The sequence below is a fragment of the Mus pahari genome, chromosome 5, assembly GCF_900095145.1.
Source record: "Mus pahari chromosome 5, PAHARI_EIJ_v1.1, whole genome shotgun sequence".
In the NCBI taxonomy this organism is placed as follows: Eukaryota; Metazoa; Chordata; class Mammalia; order Rodentia; family Muridae; genus Mus; species Mus pahari.
Window position 1 is genome coordinate 112,296,099 of NC_034594.1, and position 20,743 is coordinate 112,316,841.

The following is a 20,743-nucleotide window of genomic DNA, read 5'->3' on the forward strand; positions in this document are numbered from 1 at the left end:
ACTGACAGAGTTCTGTATGCCATGATTATTACTTTCTTTTCATTTCTCCCTTTCTCCCTTTCTCCTTCTCTCTCTCTCTCTCTCTCTCTCTCTCTCTCTCTCTCTCTCTCTCTCTCTCTCTCTCTCTCTCTCTCTCTCTCTCTCTCTCTCTCTCTCTCTCTCTCTCTCTCTCTCTCTCTCTCCATCAGCCCCATGCATTCTAGGCAAGCTATCCACACAGGAGCTCCACCCCAGACTTTATTTTTAACTTTTGTTGAATACTATAATTGTACACATGATAAGAGAAAATGATTAATACTATTCTGCCCACTAGTCATCTTAATTTTGTCAAATAAATTATATTCATATTGTATCTCCAGGATAAAAAAGAAATAAAAAACATATAGATTGTAATATAACTTTTTGTGAGAAAAATAAAAAAATACAGGTGTGTACTGAATAACCACCCCCTTCCTTTCTATTGGATCACGTCCTTGATGAGAACTTTCATAACAAGCTATATTTGCATACAAACCTTGACAAAACAAAGTTTTTTTACTAGATATATTTGTCATATTTGAGTTGTGTGTATAAGTTTTCCTTGTATGCACACACAGCATTTGCATGCCATGCCCTCATAGGGCAGAAGACAGCATCTGATTCTCTGGAACTGAATTTTAGGCTAATTTTGAGTGGCCAAATTGAATGCCTCTTCCAGAGAAGCCTCTTCCAGAGAAGCCTCTTCCAGAGAAGCCAGAGCTCTTCACCTCCGAGCTGTCTGTCCAGCCCCAGAAACCACAGTTTTAAAAGGCTCAGGAAATTTGTGCTGTCACACAGGCAAATGTTTCTCCTAGTCTCCCATCTCCTGTTTCTGGTTCTTGCTCTGGGTGTCATATTAACTTTCCCCATTGTCAGATGCAGAAAGAAGTTGGCCATTATAGTGACATACTTATCTTACTGCTTACAATAAACTCTGCTTTTCAAACACAATTTTCTCTTTGGTCAGTTCCTCTTGGTGATGGGAGATGTCAAGACCTCAGCCAGGCTGATTTGGCTGTGTTTAGAGTGGGTAAATTCTAAAGTATTCCTTGTTGTAACTGGTACTAATTACAAGAGAAAACACCCGATACTTACAATCCACCTTAACTCTGGAAACCGTATTCGACCTTCTGCCCAGGTATGGTTAGACCTTTCTTCCTGTCTCTCCCCTCAGTCTAACAGGACTAACATTCCTCCCGACATGTGAGCTTGCTGATTTGTTCTATTCCTTGGCAAGCACTGATTTCAATATCCTGACCCAGGCATGGGGCAGAAAATATTTAAATAAAGAGGAACCTGCCTGCCTTCCCAATGTGTGCAGCCTGGTTATGGGAGGGTATTCAACAAATATGTGAACAAATACAGCCATTTCAGGTTGTGATACAGTCTCTAACAAGGACCTAAACTATGGAGCTCCAAAGAACCAGCCCAGAAGCTGTTGTGCACAACTTGGTACCTCCTGTTGTCTGAAGAAAACCCTTCACACAGGAGGTAACACAAGACAGAGACATTTTCAAATTCAGTGTCATAAATAAGAGAAAAACTACGTACTTTATTACAAGCACAGCTTAAATATCTCTAATGATTTTTATTGGATCCTGCCTTTAAAAACTAAAGTAACTATATAACAATCAGAAGAAGGCATGTCCTTTTTATATAAAGTGCCTTAGTCATCACTGTACTTTCAGTGAGAGGATCCACCATCACACCTTGCCAAAACCTGAAGACACTCCATATCACGGCATCACTGTGGAATACCATCTTCCTTCCTCACTAGTTGGTCTGATGTTTCCCAGCATCCTTAGCAAACCAAATTCCTTCCCTCCCCACAGATAGTTTTCTATATTTTATCTTTATGCAGGTCCATACATATTGCAGAGCTACAATATTTACCACACTGCTCTTTTATTTTTCAATACACCTGGCTTCCTCTCTTCTATTCCCAACCCTTGAAGAGGAGAGACCATGGCCTGTCACTGTGGCATTCTCAATGCCATGGATAACATTTGTGATATTATTGTGATTGAAAACCTCACATAGATGTCTACTTTCAGAACAAATACACTTGTTTCATTGTGTAGATGGACAAAGCCCAGGTTGAATTAAAGAGGCCCAGCCCTTATTTTAAGATAAGTGAATGCAAATTCAGAAAAATAATATTCATCAGTCAAAATTATTCATACTCACCCCTTTCAACAAGTTCCTGTTGTTCATCTAAATTGCTGTGAAAATAAAATAAAATAAGTTTCTGTATTTTTAAGAACATGACATTCAATTGGCATTCAGCTTAACTGAGCAAATATCATTTTATAAATGTACTAAGTGGAGTGACAAGTACAGACGAGGGTCACAGAAGAGGAGGAGGGGAGAGGTAGGAGAGAAAAAAGGATGAAGGATGGAAAATGGAAAGGGGAAAACAGGAACTTGGGGAGAGTTCAGAAAGCAATGGGGGTGAAGAAAACACCCAAGAGTTGCCTGCAGATTTCAGAAGAATGAGAAATTAAGTGAATTCTCCCCTATTTTTTTTCATAAATTTTTATCTTCCTAGGCAAAGAAATGAACACACTGCCCAGAACTTCCCTCCTTTTCAATTGTTGCCCCCAGACTGCTTTCATCCACTGAGGATTAAAAGATATGCATTCTTTACATTGATTATTACTATGAAAACAAGCTTACACTACCAGTAGCAAACATAGAGAATATAAGTACTTAAAGGAAGCTAATAATTCCATGTTAAATTTTGACTCAATATTAAGATGTGAACTAAGTTCAAGCTATCTTTTCTAGTCCATTGCTCAGGCAATGAATTTTGGATGCCAGTTTGAAACATTATTACAACAGCCACTGCCTTCTATTTCAGAATTAATTGACTCTCACCTGGATCTTTTTTTGCGCAGATCATAGATTTTATACAAAACAACAAACAGGGCTATTGATGTCACAATAATCAGAAACACCAGGAATATAATCAGTGCTTTAGAATTATCTAGAAATAGAAAGTGACACACAAGAGCTTATTATTTCAAATACTTTGCTAGAACAAGAGTAACCTTCATGAACTAGAATTTTAATATTTTTCATTTAATTTGAAGTCAAAGCTAAATTTATAGAATAAAATGAAATACATTAAAAAAATCTTGATTTTGCAGTTTTAGGCTCTGTTATTTCAAAATTCCCAAGGCATTTATATTTAAAGAGACTAATTAGAATATAGATGAGTACTTCCATGTCTTTTCATTAAATAATGTACTTTTGTAGAAAACTATCATTTAGATTTAATTCCCTTTCAGAGACTCATTTTAAAGGTAATGTAGTTATTACAGCTTTCAGAAAGGAAGTTATAGTTTACCACTCAGCACAGAAGTAGGTAGCCTCCTGAGGGATTCATAAAAGCTTCTATCCCACAAAGATAAATCTCTTACATGTTCGCTGGGGAATAAAACCAATTAACCAAGATACAAAATTTATTTTATTTGACAGTGAGGATTAACACTTTCCCTAGCTTGAGCTTTCACTGAGAACCAATGTGCATCACATTCATAGGGAAAACAGAGCAAAGCCCTGTTGGCAATGTCTTTCTCCTGTGTTACATGCCATCCTCTTCATTCATGGAAATGTACTGCACCTGTGACGTGACAGTGACACCACAGAGCCAGGCTGTTAAGTTTCCAACCTTAGGTCTTACTCCCTAGAAGGGAATTTGGCCAGAAACCCACCACCACCTTTGCACCTCAGCTCCTTAATTCCTGAAATGAGGCTAAATAGTTTGGTTCCAGTTAAACTGTAGAGTGTGTAGAACACAGAGAAATGTAGCTATTCATGACCCCAAACCTGACTTTAGTGTCTTGTTGTCAATAATGATGCCTTAGACACTTAAATTATCTTAGAAATCAGAATGTAATCGGCAGACACATCAGAAACACAGATTTATGTCGAACATTACAGTCAAGAAAGCAGTCTCATTAAAAAGGGCTACCAAAAATATTTGTGCAAATAAATCCTCTTAAAATTTGCAATGAAGGCAACATTCACATATTGACTAAGTGATCAAATCTATCAATTTGACTTTTATGATACTGTAAGTTTTGTAAGTTTCAAATATTTATATAATACATAAAAGCAGGTAATGAATCAATCTATGGATGCAAAATAAAACAGTTTTGTTCAAACAAATGCGTACATATAGCGGTAGAAAAAAATAGGCCAGGATGACTTACAAGATGTTGAATGCTTTCTTATAACTGGATCTCCCCGGTACTCTCCATTGTGAAAATAGACCTAAATTTCAGTTAAGAAAAAGAAAAGAATTTGGTTTTCTACTATAAGCGTGTATGGCATATTATAAACTGTACATTATTTCTCATAGAAAACTGATTGTTTTCATCAAAAATGGAGTTAAATCTGAAACTATAATGTTATTTTGCTGTATGCTGTCAAAAAGATAGAAAAAATGTTTATCAATTTTAGTAATTATGTCAGAAATAAATAGAAATGGAAGAACAAATAAAAAAGTTCAGAAAATGAAACCAAGGCTTAGTAATTTAAGGTATAGTATGATCATGCTTTTTAAAGTAAACTTGCAATTTACAAGAGCTGGGTGTAGAATGCACATGTTTTTAAGGGTAAAATACATGAAAAATTACAGTATAGAAAAAAATGATCATAAACACCAAATAAAATAAAGAAAATCAACTTGATATCAAAGCAATAAAATTGGCAGCAATAAAATTTTAAGAGACACAAATGCATATATATATATATATATATATATATATATATATATATATACACCAGAACAAACCATCTTTAAGAATCCATTAAATTCTTTTTGCAGGCTTTTAGATATAACTGACAAGCCATAGAGGAACAGGATACAATTTTTCTCCAAACCATGGTAATAATGATCAAAATGATTTTTTTATATAAGCAGAGAAGATAGAACAAGAAAAGCACCTCAAAACAAATCACTAGAAATAAATTGTGAATAACAAAGCAAGTATAAATATTTTTAGTGGAGCTGGTTATACTGAATGGAGATGATTATGATTGCACTCTCATGAGAGTGTGCAAGTTGTCTTAGGGACATAAATGGATGTGGAAATATGTTATGGTGTGTGAAATAAAGAAAACCAGAGAGCCATTTGTGCAGTTGGAGAAGGAATAACTAAATGAAAATCATCTCCTAATTTGAATTTTATGTTTATAACGTTCCCTCATAGATCCCAGAATAACGTATAACGTTTGAAAAGAGGAAGAAGAGAATCCTAGGAAGAGAGGCAAGCCATAGGTAAAGTTATTATCAAGATAAAACTTCAGAGTGTGTGGGACTAAAGGGACCAAGAGTGTGCCAAGAGCTCTGTGGCCACTGGGGAAGCTGTGTACAGTGGAACAGAATGCAGGATAGCTTGGTAATAATACATTGTTTCTCTATATGGAATACACTTCCGAAAGAAAAGCCACACTCAGTCAAGAAGATATCTGCTAGAACCAATGATTGTGAAAGACAATGTAGATGATTCTCAAAGAATGCCTCTGTGTTAAATGGGCTAAAAGGATGTCTACAGTATTAATCATCCTTACACTATTGAAAGTTACACAGCACTGAAAAAAGAGTGAAATATTTCCAAAATGCAACAAAAGTTCTGCATACCACACAGATGTCAATCACATCACCTACCCATCTCTTGTTTAATCTCCTTGGTGAATCCATGGAATTAATAAAATATTAATATATTTATTCAACAATACATTAAAATAATAATGTAGTATGAAAGGAAGAAATATTTTTCCTCTTGGAATATGGAAAGCATTTTGCATTAGATAATTACTGTAATTCACCATATCAGAAAGTCAGACAATGTAAATACTACTTCAGCACCATTTACAATAACTCTGTGTGTGTGTGTGTGTGTGTGTGTGTGTGTGTGTGTGTGTGTGTGTGTTCCAAACTACTTGTCATGACTATTCCTGGTTATGAACTTGACTACATCCAGAATTAACTAAAACACACACAAGCAGCTAGGTACACTTGTGAAGGATTCTTTTTTTCTTTATTGAATTATTGAAGTGGAAATACCCAATTTAAATCCATATTTTTGGAGGGGATAAAATTCACTTTAAATATGAATCACAGCCTTTTGGTGGAAATTTATATAAAGGATAAGGAAGAAGGAAACATTGTTCTTTGCCTGCTTGTCCTCCCTCTTGCTAGCAACCTATTCTGTCTCTGGCATTAGAGCCTACTTCTTCGGGATTCTAGCATGTACTGAATGCCAGACTAACTGAACCACACTCAGCCTGTGAGCTACTACTTGTTAAAATTTATAACCCACCCCATCTACTTCCCCTTCCAGTGGGGGGAAGTGGGGGGTAGAGGGGTCTGGTTTTGGGTGAGGGAAAAGTTCTGAAACCCTGAAGGCCAGAAGAAAGAATGTAACAAGCAACCTCAGGTGTGCCATCCCACAGTCACACCTCTGACCCATAATTATTTCTGTCTGAAAGAATTACAAGGATGGAAATGGAGAGGAGCCTGAGGAAAAGAAGGTCCAGACACAGGTCCAAAGTGGGATCCAGCTAAAGCGGAGGTCCTAGGGCCTGACACTATTTCTGAGGATATGGAGCATCATGACTGCCCTCTGAAAGACCCAACAAGCAGCTGAAAGAGTCTGATGCAGATATTTGCACCCAACCAATGGACAGAAGCTGCTGACCCCTGTTGTTGAATTAGGGAAGGCTGAAAGAAGCTGAGGAGAAGGGCAATCCTATAGAAGGACCAGCAGTCTCAATTAATCTGGACCCCTGAGATCTTCAAATGCTAGACCACCAAACAGCATATGCCAGCTGATGAGGCATCCAACACACATACGGTAGAGGACTTCCCAGTCTGTGTTCATTCTGAGATGATGCACCTAACACCCAGGAGACTGGAGGCCCCAGGGAGTTTAGAAGTCAGGTGGGGGGGGATGGGGCCATCCACGTAGAAATGGGGTAGGGTGTAAAGGAGGTGGAGCAGTGGGAGGATGGATAGAGGGCAGGGAATAGAATATGGAGTGTAAAAAATAAATTAAAAATAAAATTAAGTTAAAAAGGGAATTAAAGTGATAAAGGGATATACCCCTCCCCAAAGAAATGTATGATCCAAAAAGGTGATATATGAAAACAATTGGAATGAAGAAAAAACAATGAAGTCCACTGTCAAGATTATATTGTGATAGTTAATGCTATTGTCAAATTGATAAGATCTATAATTACCTATGGAGGGGGAGTGATGGGGAGAACTCAGGACTTATCTGTGAAGGAGTTTCAAGATTGAATTAATTGAGGGGTAAGACCCACCCTAAGTGTGGGTAGCACCAATCCATGCTAGATTATATAATAAATAATATTTATTATTTATTAGTAGTGATAATAAAGAGACTCAATAATAAAGAGAAGCTATGTTTAACATTCCTCTTCTGATTTGTATCTGTGGATAAAAATTGACCAGTTGCCTCCTGTTCCTGTCACCTTTCCTTCCTCACCAGGATATTCTGTATCCCTCTAAGGTCTTTCATCCTTACCTTAATTTGGCATGTATTTAGTCGTAGCAACAAGACAAGTAGTAATGTAGGAAACCAGGAGCTAAAACAGTGGCTCAGCAGATAAAAATATCTTGCTACGCAAGTCTCACAACCTGAGTCCAATCCCTTGATGTCATGGTAGAAGGAGAAAGCTGACTTTCCAGGTACGTCCTCTACCTTCCATGTATGTGCACTCTAGCACATATGTACCCAGATTACACACACATGTGCCTTCATAAATAAAGTAAAAATTACAAAGAAAATCACCTCCAAGGAATTGAGGCATTGTTGTGATATGCCTGAGCACATGATTCTTATTCCTTTGGAACTGGTTTATGCAAAGAAGGTAGAAGAGTTCAGAGTTTCATTCTAGAGAAGGCCTAGAATGCTTCTAACTAGAACAAAATATTTAATTCTGGTAGGAATCCGAGGACCATAGAGCCAAGAGAAAGGCAAATAGTAAGGACCCAGTTCATTGACTTTCAGAGGTGGGTGGGAGCCCAGGGCTGAGTGTATCATGTATGTGATACATTTTGACAAAGAATCTGCCTAGATTCTGTCCATGGCTGGGAGTAATAGAGAACCAAAAAGAAATGGATTAGCTTCTTTGGTAAAGGAAATTTCAAGACAGCACATCATTCAGGCTACAGCACAGCTACTGCTCACTGCTCTTATTCAGATCTCCAGTAAGAGAGAGGAGAAACATGAAAATGTGAAGTTTGGTAGAGACTATGTGTGAGCAAGCTGGAAGGTAAAGACAAGGTGAGCTCAATAGGTTAGTTATGTGCAAGTGGACTTAGTATAGTTAGTACTAATTGTCACCTTGACAGATCTGGACACACCCAGGAGATGAATTTCTAGGCATGTGTATGAAGGAGAATGGTTAAATGCTTAGGGAGAACAATACAAATTGCAACACGATTCAGTGGCCTATGGTCCTAAGTGGAGTAATAGTAAGAGGCTGAGCTGAATATTAACATCCATCTTTGGTTTCTGAATACAGATGCAACGTAACCAGTTACATCAGGCTCCTGCCAAGATGCCTTCCCTCAACTTAGAAGACAAAATCAGATTTTTCTTCCCTAAGTTTTCTTTATATTGAGTAGAAACGTGGCTATTTACTCATAAACATGGTACCCAAATGCTGTTTATGTTAGAGATCAATATAGTTGTGATTAGTAGAATATAATAAAAACTGTATGGTAGAACTCCATGTAACTATTGGAAATTAAATAACAAAAAAAGTTAATGATAAAACAATATAGAAAAAAATTGCCAAACTGTCTTAAAAATGGTTATGTTTATATAGTGCATAGAAATTTTCAAATAAATAACAGAAATATATATATATATATATATATATATATATATATATATATATATATATATATTTCACAGTGAAACAATAGGTAACACCTAAGATTTTGTAGTTGAAAACTTAGTGAAAATAAACACACAAAGTGAACATCCACTGCTCAGGAAATGTCTCCTAACAGGCACACGAACAATGTTTTCCCTACAGTTAAGTCATTTTGAAGTAGCAAATATCCTGAGAAAGGTTTGCCATTGAGAATTGCTTTTCAATCCAGAGAGAAAACTCTTGGCATCAAATTGCTGATGTTCTAAATTGTTGATTTCACAAGTCATCAGAGGTCCGTAAGTCCATGCGAGCACTATCATTAATGCCATGCAAGTACTAAGTATTAAACACTATAATATATCTTGGGAAGGCTGTGACTAAGGAACACATGATCTTACCCGAAATTCATAGTCAGTTGAATAGTAGAGATTATCTACATAAAACTGACATGTTGACTTGTTGTCACTTTTAACAACAGAACCTCCAATTTTGACTTCCAAAATGTAAAAGATTTTAGGGCCATTAGTTTCATAAGGAAGACCACATGTGACATTTATACTATTGTCTGTCACCCGGGAGGTTTTCATCCCAGTGACCTTGTCTGGACCTATCAAAATAAAGAAACATTTGTTATCTTAATGTTTTGATATGTAAAAGTTTAAATACCTTGAAGCATGAGTACAATGTAAAGCATTCTCAACTTTGGTCTGCATCACAGGAACACAGATTCAAAATTATTTTAAAACATTTAAAAATAAATCATCTATTCATTATTAACATAGAAGACATGCTTGGAGCCCTAAGTGTGTGCACAATCCCTAAACAACCGGATATAGAATGAAATAACAGTGAGAAGAAGTGAGAAGTGAGAAGGATGGGGGCCAGGAAGGATGCTTGAGAAACAGTTAAGTTCTCCTGTACAGCCCACACCCTCCTCCTCTCGTATGCCTGTATATTCTACTCAACACCAAGTGAGATTTTTTTCAAGCAACTAATCACTTTCCTTGGCTTTAATATCCCAGAAAGAATATCTTGTTGAGAAGGCAGCAAGAGCATATAGCTGTAGGACTTAGAAATTTTCCAATATTTTCATTCATTCTTTGAGAATGTCTTACATATTTGAACCTTTTCATACATACACAGCCAAGCCCTTCCTCTTCCCACCTGCTCTGCCCTTCCACCCATTCCCATTCAACTCTGAGATTCCTCCTTTGATTCTTCTTTCCCCATCAGGCTAGTTCTTGGGCTTGGGGCTCACCATAGTACATGGTCAGGCATCAAAGGTCACATCATTAAAGGAAATTGACTTTGCTTTTCTTGTAGTTACCAGATGCCAACTGTTCATGAGCTAATGATGGGATTATGTGAGCCTAGATGATATGGAGAGTGCTTTAATACTGAAGACAACTTTTCTCCAGGTATCTGGTGCCCATTAGGTCCCATAGTCATAGATCCACCTTACTCCAGCATACTTTCTTCTTCCCTGTCCCTAATTGAGATTAGCAGGTACCAGGGACACCTAACTTAGCTTTTATTTCACCAACGTCAAACATAGGAAGCAAGGCCATTAAAATTTCAAGGGAAAAACATGACATGAAATAAGTACCAAAGCATGCTGCATATTATGAAATGTTTTATCAGGGTTCTATAGAACATCATTAAGTGTCTAGCTGCAGTGTGTGTTGCTAGATAGGAAAGTGAGAAGTTTTAATCTAACTTGCTGAGATGCTTAAGTGTTTGAAGTTTTAGGAAGTACACTAGCTGGTGAGGCCTCCTGCTTTGTTACTACAACCCGGTCACTACATCTGATAGATACAGTGACCTTTGATTAGCAGTGGTTAAATAATTTTATTTTAAATTATTTAAAACTTTAGAAGTAAACCAACATGCCAGCAGAAGTAGAAAGAGTAATGCATTTCATATAATAATGGCATTTGCCATTCATGGAAGAAATATTAAAGCCAAAAACTTACGATCTGCTTTTGTCTGAAACTTGCACTTCTCAGCAGTCCCATTTCGTTGAATCTTCCCATTGACATAGGCAAGTAGGGATGCTTCATAGTTTCTATAAGGTTTCAAGCTTTTCACCTCAAACCTGGTCACATTATTAGGCAAACTTTCACATTTTTCTAGAATTAGAAAGAAAACCTAAGTTAGTAACTTTCTGAAAGTCAGGATCCCTGTGCAGGTAAGTTGATGTTTACATTATATGATCCCAAACAGACACCAGATATTGAGGGAATTTATACAGAAAGGCAAACATAACGTATTGTCTCTAGTCTGTGTTCCTAGCTCCAAATCTTCAAGTGTGTATATACAACCTAGAGTAACTGCAGAAACCAAGACCATAAAAAAGGACAGGGAAGGGGGTGTCTAGAGAGGGAAAGAGCAGGATATAGGTGATATGAAGAGGTAGAGGAGAAATGTGGAGAGGGCTTTAATTGTGGGTAGGGAGGACAATATAGAAGAATAGGGTGGAATGGGGGGACATATAAACTAAGGATGCTTGAAGAGTACATAGGCAACTATTACTTTATGTTTACCCACAAGTTGAAGGAAAGTGCCTATTACTAAAGAAACCATACACTGTGGACATAGGAGGCAGAGCTTGAGCTAGAACTGACCCAGAAGTCTCTTTCCTGAGGGATGACTTTCATTGTACCAGATGGTGATGTGCAAACTGCTAAGAGAGGAAAGTAATCGATAGTCTTACCGATCTGTGAATACCTATGAACCACACAAAGAACAGCACAGCACAGCATCCCCAAAGGCACAATAGGGGCCCTCTTATCTTGGCAGTAAGTAACACCTATCTAGTTGGACTTAAGGGCCACTTAACAGGAGGAAAATTACACCTGGTACTGTAAACACACACAAGTACATGAGGTTAATTTGGTCAGTTTGGTCGTATAGTCTGGAAGAATGCTACCTCCAGAACTTCCCAAAACCAGTCTACTGCCTAACAGAGTTCTGAAAGCTTATCACTAGTTCTCATTCCTGATCAAAGAACAGTCTTTGTAGCATAAGGAGACTGTTACAGAAAGGCATAATCAGTCAAAATGCAGAAAACAACTGACAGGAGATTGCTCAGCTCCACTTGATGGATCTGCACCTCAGGCTCAGTGACCATCAAGGAAGAGGGGAAGCAGAAAAATTGTAAAAGCCAGGTGACCATTAAGTCTACTATGCAATTGTATCTTCCAGTTATGAAAGGAATCCTACAGCCATAAAATCTCAACAACATGGCTACCTAGTGAGAGTTGAACAATTCTAACAACAGATGATATTCCAACCTGGATGGGAGAGACCTGATTGGGTCCAACCTTAAACAAAGAGCTACAAGTTATTAGTAGTTGTTGAGATCAGGATGATCCATCTTCACTAGGAATGTTCTTCTGATTGGCTATCTGATATTCTGATATCAAGTGATCGTCCCTAAAACATACACACACACACACACACACACACACACACACACACACACACACACACACACTAGTAAATGGACTCAGATGGTTGTATTTCATGTTTATCCATTTATGTGCATAAGTAACTGTAACTACAATTAAAGAGGATGAGGCTGTGAATTTGGGAGAGGCAAATAGGAGAGGCATAGGAGGGAGGAGATGGAGAGGGTTGTGGGAAACGATCTAATGTATTTTAATTATGTATATATATATATTATATATATATATAATATATATTATATATATAATATATATAGTATATATAATATATATATGAAAGCAGTACAAACATATAAAAAGTCATAATAAATTCAAATTATCCAAAGTTATGACATATCACTAATGTGAAGGAAAAAATATTTAATAAACTATTTGTGAAGTTCTTCTCTTCTGACATAACACAGGCCCCAGAGAATACTACAACATCTTAAGCTTTAATATTTTAGAATGGATTTTTTCCTCACACCCTTTCTGATACTTTACTCTGACCTTTGAGCATCAATAGGAGCTAGAGTGATAGACTTTAAGGGAAGAAGCCATCAGATCACCAGTAACTAGGTTCACTGTTAAACATTATTTTAAGGCTGTGGTGATTCATCAGGTTGTGAGAATGAGAGAAGAGTTTATTTTAATACTAGAATCTAGGCTTTTCATGGAAGAATGAGTGAAATTGAATAGATTGGAAGAGAAAACTTTAGTTATTTTTGTGTTGTAAAGGTCTAATCCATGGATTTATACATACCATACACACATGTTACTATCAAGCTGAGTTGCCACAAAACATTCAAATTGAAAGGAGGGATGTTATGAACTCATGGACAAACATGACTAGCATAGCAGATGCTCACAATATACGTAAAGGTGAGAAAAAAAAGACATGAATGTACCTTAAGATATAAAGAGCTTTCGTTTTTGTCATGATAATGATTTTTTATGAGATATTTTATTTATTTACATTTCAAATGCTATCTCGAAAGTTCCCTATACTCTCCCCCCCCACACCCTGCTCCCCTACCCACCCACTCCCACATCTTGGCCCTGGTGTTCCCCTGTACTGGAGCATCTAAAGTTTGCAAGACCTAGGAGCCTCTCTTCCCAATGATGGCCAACTAGGCCGTCTTCTGCTACATATGCAGCTAGAGACACGAGTTCAGGCTGGCTTGTGTCAAATGGAAAACCATTAGGCACATATTGACATTTTGAGTAGAAAAAATAAAGCAAAGAAATCTTAAACAGCACGTTATTAGACAGAAGTAACAATAACATAAAAGTAACTCCATAGCAATAACCCCAAAAAGTGATCAATGGCTCTCTCCATGTGGTAATCACCATTTCACATGATGCATAAGCTAATCGATTTAGCCATCATCATAGCTGTAAAGTTGGTATTGTCATATCATATGATTTTATAGAAAATGGAGCTATAGAGAAATTAAGCCACTTGCCATGACCACACGTGAGGAAAATGAAGCCAGGATGGACACACTGACATCCAGACTTTGAGCCCTACCTGTACCACTTCACCTGCTCTCTGGAAAGAAGTAGGAGATGAGTGCCTATGGTGGGGTAAACCTGATCTTTGTCTCAACACCATACTTCTTTGCTGTTTTTAGATGTGTCTTTGTGCTTTCAGGAGCAGTGTTTGGGAAGGATTCAATGCATACTCACTGTTAAGTGACTTTCTATGTGAAATATCACAATGGAAGCCTCAGTAGTAAGTGAGGAAGAAGTTTCCCTAGTGGTGTCTATTGGGGTACACTGCTGTTACTTTCTCCTCTAGTCTGCCTTAAACATCATGAGAATTCTCTCTGAGAAGGCTGAACACAAAAAAATGTCAGATACCATCCTCCTACCCATGGACCCTGCAATAATTTTACATGGTATTTGGTTTTTAGGTTAATGCCTTCATCACTGGGATAATATCCCGGAGTTAAGGGTACTGATTCCCAGATCTGCTTGAATTTTACTTAGTGACCCAAATTCCTGTGTTTGTCTGTGTGACTTCACAAGCATTGTACATCAAAACACAGCTTCATTATGTCGTTCAATGAAGCTTGAATTTTTACTTACTGTAACAAAAGTGAAACTGATTTTTTTTTTAGCTTTGAACAATAAATCTGTAGACTTTTTTAAACAAGTAACTAATGGAGATTCTATGTACTTAGACAGAATGTTTGGAATAAATGGTTCAAATTACTAAAAACTTCAAGCTTTGGTTGAAAGACCGAGCATGCTTTTCCCTGATGCCATTACCTGTGTTTTTAAGATTTGAACACAACATAGAGTGGTGACTCTGCAGGAGCCATTTAGGCTGTCAGCTTCGGAATGTGATCCCTCTTTTCTGAGGTTACAAACAGCCCCTGTTTTTTATGGCTCTGCTGCTGGCAAATAGACCCTGAAGGACAACCCAGTCTCAGACTATTACACGCATTCTCATGATTCTCTTCCAGTGACGAGCCCTTATAACCACATTTCATAATACTTTACACAAATATTCTTGGCTCCCTTATGAACACAAATACTTTGAAGTCTTAAGAGAATCAAACTGCATGTGACAACTGAACAGCTTATTTCACTACATGCTTCAATTTACTTTTTCCATAAAGTAATAGCAGTATTCCCACCAGTTATTATTATTTTTTTTTTAGAAAATATCAGAAGCAATAAATTGATAATTTCCAGACTCAATCTCCTCTAAAGTGTCTTTTTGGGCACTATTTTAAACAATATAGACATGCTCACCCCAATGGAATTACTGAACACATACTAGTAGCCAAGGGATTTTTGCAATGTCAAAAGAGACAAATAAAGGGTCATATTTAAAAGATATATACAATGACTCCTAACATCATCACAGTGTCAAAATGTGCACATTGCATTTAGTAGCTCTTCAAAATCAATCCTTTGAATGCACAAAGCTGAAAATTCCTTTTTCCCAGTGATTGGGGAAGGAAAGCTTTGCTGTCAGTCAGTATCACTAAGTTGATGACATAAAGCTGCAGCTCCTCAAGATATAACATGTGGAGAAATACGAATATAACAATAGCAAGCAGCTCACCCAGGATTGCTGAAAAATCATCTTAAATTGCACTAGCTGATTTCTATCACATGAACAGCTCTCTTGAGATATTAGACCATATTAAAATGAAATTTTATGTAGAACATTATAAAATCTCCTGATAACACAAGAGAAGTGAATACTAGATATATTTCCCTTCTCTTAATTTCTAACTGTTGGTGATGCTGAAACAGTTGAATGGAAAAATAATGAGATTAAATGCAGAGTTAGATTTAAAGGCATTCATTTCTAAGATTTTAGACCTGTGCATTCTGAATTGGGCTTTGCCCCTAGATCACTGTGCATAGTTTAAAGAACTGAATGTTGCTATGACCCTGCTAAATCTCCTCAGTAGATAGTCTGGGTCTCATTTCAGTACACCTTAGACACGGGCAGGAAAACAGAGGATGAGCAGTCTTCGGATGTGGACAAGTCATTTTGATTGCTGTCACAGATCATGGGCTAGGGACTGGCTTCTACTGGTCTTTAAGGCAGTCTCAACACAATTGAGAGTGGAGGCTCAATTCAGTTACCAGATCATAGTTTTGGAGAATAGAAGATACATGATATCACCCAAGCTCCCCTCTATTCTCCTTAAACCATGTGCAAACATCCTATTTGTACAGCGGTATATTTATGTGACGATGAAAAGGACTTTATCCTAGCTGCAGACACTCAAAACTCTGAATTGTTAATAGCTCATCCATCCTTACCCTAATTATGTGATTCAGTACAAATACAGATTTTTTTAGACTATAAAAATTCAAAGAAATAATAAATATGCTTAACTCTACCAAATGTTCTGATATGCAAACAGTACAGTAGAGAAAATATCAGAATAGAAATGTTGCAGAATGGACTAGTGGAAGATTCTGAAAAACAGTAAGAAAACAAACAATGTATTCCTGAAAAAAGCTACAGTGAGATATCCATAAGGCACATGTCCACTGAAACAGAGGATATAAGTAGCCCTTTGTTCTATCCTCCTCATTTTTATTTCTCCAGTTCTAGCAATTTAACTTTTAACTTATGACATGCACAAATACACTATTTATACTTCTTCTCCATAACACTTAGGCTAAGGACAACATGCCCCTTAAATTTCTTTTAGTCATTTGATTATAATGATTTTAAGAATAAAGCAAAATAATGTTATTGAAATGTAGGAGAATATACAAAGTAAAATGGTTCTTTAGATTTCAAATTTGTTAACTTATGTCTGGTTCCTTCCAGCCAAACACAGAGAGGAATCTATGAGAGCTCAGTCCGTTCCCACCTCAGCCCAGAGATAAAGGGCCGTCCTGATGATTAAGCTGCTCTGAAGGGCTCTAGTCTTGTCCACTATTTTTAATAAATGATCTAGAAATTTATTCTTCTCCATGAGATGTGTGGTCATCTAAGCAAACTCAAACATGAATCTCTCATCACCTTCATAAAAGCCTGGTAGCTCCCTGGCTAAAACAATAATTACAACATTTAAAAATTCTTGATTTTGTTTCCCTAGTGGAATTTTTACATTACCTGAATTGTTCTTATAGCATAAAACATATCCATGGGGTTTAGATGCAGGCTCGGGCCAAGTGACTAACGCTGTTCTCTTAGTTGGATCATCACACCTAGGCTTAGGCGTTTCTGGATCTGTTAAAAACAGAAAAATTTATAATGGGAAAAATAAGACACTGAAAAGAAGTATTTACATAACCAGCTTGAATCATGAATACCCATCTTTTGATTAATTGTGAATTAATAAAATCTCAGTGAAGTTCTTAGACCTATCCTGGACCATTTAGATCAGAATTCTTTCATAGACTCTTTTTTGCTAGATATCCCACTGACTTGAAGGATACCCAAAAAATTCTCTTCTATCAGAATATTCCCACAGTTGGCCATGTGTTTTGGTATTTTGAGATATTGATGTACCAAAATATTAAAATAAAATTAATGAGACATAGTTTATATCCACAGCTACTTGCTTAAGATCATAGCTTTATGAGTTATGAGTTTGTTCATCCGTATTCTACCATCAGAGTTAATATAGAACATTTCTAGCATCCTGCCTTGCCACTTGTAAATAAAAATGAGCCTTCTTGAGACATATCATATCTCTTCTAATCTGTTTTCTATTGCTGTAGATTGAATGTCACCTTGTATTCATTATATATGAATAGATTTAAACAGTAATATTTTGAAAAGATTATATTGGATTTAATATGGCACTTTGATGCTTTTTACATATCATAAGTCTGTCCTTTTAGTCATCAGTAAGGCTATAGCTTGATGGTGAATACCACAACAGGTCTTGGTGGGCTATTGGAGAGGTAAGGCCTAGTAAAAAAAAGTCTTTGGATCATGGCAAGCACACCCTCAAATGGAGTCAGGTGGTTCCCATTCTTCTCTTTTCTTTTTCCTTCATGACACACAAGATGAGTAGTTCTCTTCATGATATGACCCTACCACTGTTATCTGATGTTCCTACCAGAGACCCAGTGTCACAGGGACATGCACCCTTAGACAAAAACTTCTAAACTTACAGTCCAAAATAAAATTTTATCTTTATATGACAACCATCCCAATAGGGAAAAGAAAGCTAAACATTGTTCTTCATGAACTTGCTATGTTTTTGTTGTTGTAGTTGTTTGTTTGTTTGTTTGTTTTTTTTATTGGAAGTACTTGATGGCTCTTTGATCACTTTACAGGAGTGGCTGCATATCATGGATCTACTCTGCTTGGCAGATAGACTCTTCCTATCCTGGAATAGCTACATCCTCATCAATATTGTTAGTCTTTGCTAGTGTATACAATCTCTTTCATTTCTCAGATGAATGATGAGGCAGAGCAGTTTTCCATGAGTCTAGTCACCATCTCTATATCTTTTGTAAATTACAGAGTCAAAAGGCTTTACGTTATTTAAATTGGAATGTTTGGTTGCTTTGTAGCTGAAAGGGCTTTTGATGTATTTTGAGAAATTGTCCATGTACACTAAATAAATAAATTATGGATACTTTCCTGTAGTACACACTGTATATACTATTTCCTTCAATCACTTCAAAGACAAGAAGTATTTAACTATGAAGTCAAAATTATCAATCTTTTTATGATCTTGCTTTTAAAAAAAGTTCTTAGGAAAACTTGCCTACTCTAAACATACAAAATGGCATCCCACACTGTTTTGACTAGATGCTTCATAACTTTAGCTTTTAGAGCAATGGAACTTCTGTGTTTTGAACTGCTGGGCATTTGATAGCACTTTTCTATAAAGATACTAAAACAATTTACTGAAATGACATGGTATTTTTCAAGTATAACCATTAGTTTTCTAGGATTCTCCCTATGTTACACTGACTTTAAAAGGTTGTACTAATCTTAATTTGTTTGTTTGTTTGTTTGTACATTTATTTTTAGGATTTTGTCTGCATCCATGTGTGTATAAACATGCATGTGTGTGTGTGCCTATGTGTATGTGTGTGTCCATGTGTTCATTATAAAAACTGGTTCTTTCCTTCTATCACGTATATCCTGTGAACACACTCAGGTAGTACTGCTTGCCAGCAAGTGCCTTCATCCACTGAACAATCTTCCTGGCCTTACTTGAAGTTTTAAATACCCACATGATATTAAACTTTTCTGTTTATCCTGTAGCTTACTGTTATTTTGGAGGATTAGTTATTAGTTATTTTGGAGGACTTAGATTTGGGTATTTCCTTTGTCCTCAGCATGAAACAGAGTCACCTTTGTGTATCTTTATGTGAAAATGAAATTTAGGAAAAAAATACTATTACAGACAAAAATAGAACCTTAACCAGGAATAAATTCAACAACAGCAAGTACAGAACTAGAAAATCATAATGTATTTTGTTAGTTTTCTTTTATTGTTCTTGTTCTTGTAATGATTGTTGCCTTCACACACTAAATAGGTCTTACTACGTTGTCCAGGCAGGCCTTCAACTTGTGATCACTGTGCCTCAGACTCATAAGCAGCTGGCATAACATATATCATCATACCTTGCTTTCAGTTTTTTCTTCTATCTCTTTCCCTTTTTTCTCCATCCCTTACTTTCCCTCTCTCCCTCTCTTCTCTTTCCTCTTTTTTGTGTCTTCTGTTTCTGTTTCTCTGTCTGTCTGTCTGTCTGTCTGTCTGTCTGTCTGTCTGTCTGTCTCTATCTATCTATCTATCTATCTATCATCTGTCTATCTATCATCTATCTCTCCCTTCCTCCTTTCCTACTGCTTCTCTTCTCTTCCTTCTAGAAATGTCTTTACTGCTTATGAGCAATAACATCTTTTGTCTTCTTTATGGTTGATTATTCATTAATCACCATTTTAAAAAATTAGCATTTACCAGCAAATGTTAAATTTAATTTGAAATTTTCACTTCTATCTTCCCAAATTTCTAGAACCCCTTTCTACTTAATAAAGTTTATCCTGTTATTAATTCTATTGCCAAAATTTGATAACTATAGTCCCTATTTTATGTTTAAACATGTAGATTTGCTTGAGTTTTATGAGTTTCTTTACTTATTTTATTTCTATGAGAAGCAGAGCATAATTTTGAAAGAAGTGTTAGAATACAAAACAAATGGTGTTATAAAAAGAAGGGAAGAGAAAATGAATAAAATGGGAATAATCTATGTAAACCATTTCAAGTGTTTCTACCAGTCTTACAGCAGACAGAATTTGAACAACAGAAAAAGAACTTTAGTTAGGTTTGTATAATCTAGTTTTTAAATATGACCTTAAAGTGCTTTTAAACTTTTTTCTTCACTGATAGTCTTTCTGTAATTCTATACCATTATTTTCCGTGACTTTCCAAAAATAAAAGTAAACCCACAAAAGAAAAGGAAACTTTATTTTATAAACATAAGCGATATACTTACTCCCCAAATCTGTCTGCACGGTTGTAACAGTTTCGAAGAATTCTGTGTTGTTATATAAGATTTTTGCTTCACATGTGTAATTTGTTTGGGCACTAAGGTTGTCTAACTGATATATTTCAGGTTTGAATGTACCAGGTCTTCCATTGCATGTTTTATTTTCTGAAAGAAGTAAGTATTGCACATGAGTATATGAAATGACATATAGTATATGGGCTTCTTTTATGGCACCATGTGTTTAAGACTTCATGTTAAAGTCAAGTCTCGCCGGGCGTGGTGGCGCACGCCTTTAATCCCAGCACTCGGGAGGCAGAGACAGGCGGATTTCTGAGTTCGAGGCCAGCCTGGTCTACAGAGTGAGTTCCAGGACAACCAGTGCGACATAGAGAAACCCTGTCTTGAAAAACCAA

The 20,743-nt window shown here is 36.5% G+C and overlaps 1 protein-coding gene across 4 annotated transcripts in view; it reads right to left on the reverse strand.

Annotated features, from left to right (window-relative positions):
* The window catches only part of Ptprc (protein tyrosine phosphatase receptor type C), a 114,209-nt gene that overhangs the window by 26,214 nt on the left and 67,252 nt on the right, over nucleotides 1–20,743 (reverse strand). For all 4 annotated transcript variants that reach the window (XM_029539134.1, XM_021198123.2, XM_029539136.1 and 1 more), the window contains 7 exons: nucleotides 20,337–20,495; nucleotides 16,984–17,100; nucleotides 10,911–11,066; nucleotides 9,336–9,544; nucleotides 4,236–4,296; nucleotides 2,896–3,004; nucleotides 2,206–2,240 (listed from right to left, as the gene is read on the reverse strand). In XM_029539134.1, coding sequence (XP_029394994.1) covers nucleotides 2,206–2,240; nucleotides 2,896–3,004; nucleotides 4,236–4,296; nucleotides 9,336–9,544; nucleotides 10,911–11,066; nucleotides 16,984–17,100; nucleotides 20,337–20,495 — 846 coding nt within the window. The remainder of the gene's footprint in view (nucleotides 1–2,205; nucleotides 2,241–2,895; nucleotides 3,005–4,235; nucleotides 4,297–9,335; nucleotides 9,545–10,910; nucleotides 11,067–16,983; nucleotides 17,101–20,336; nucleotides 20,496–20,743) is intronic.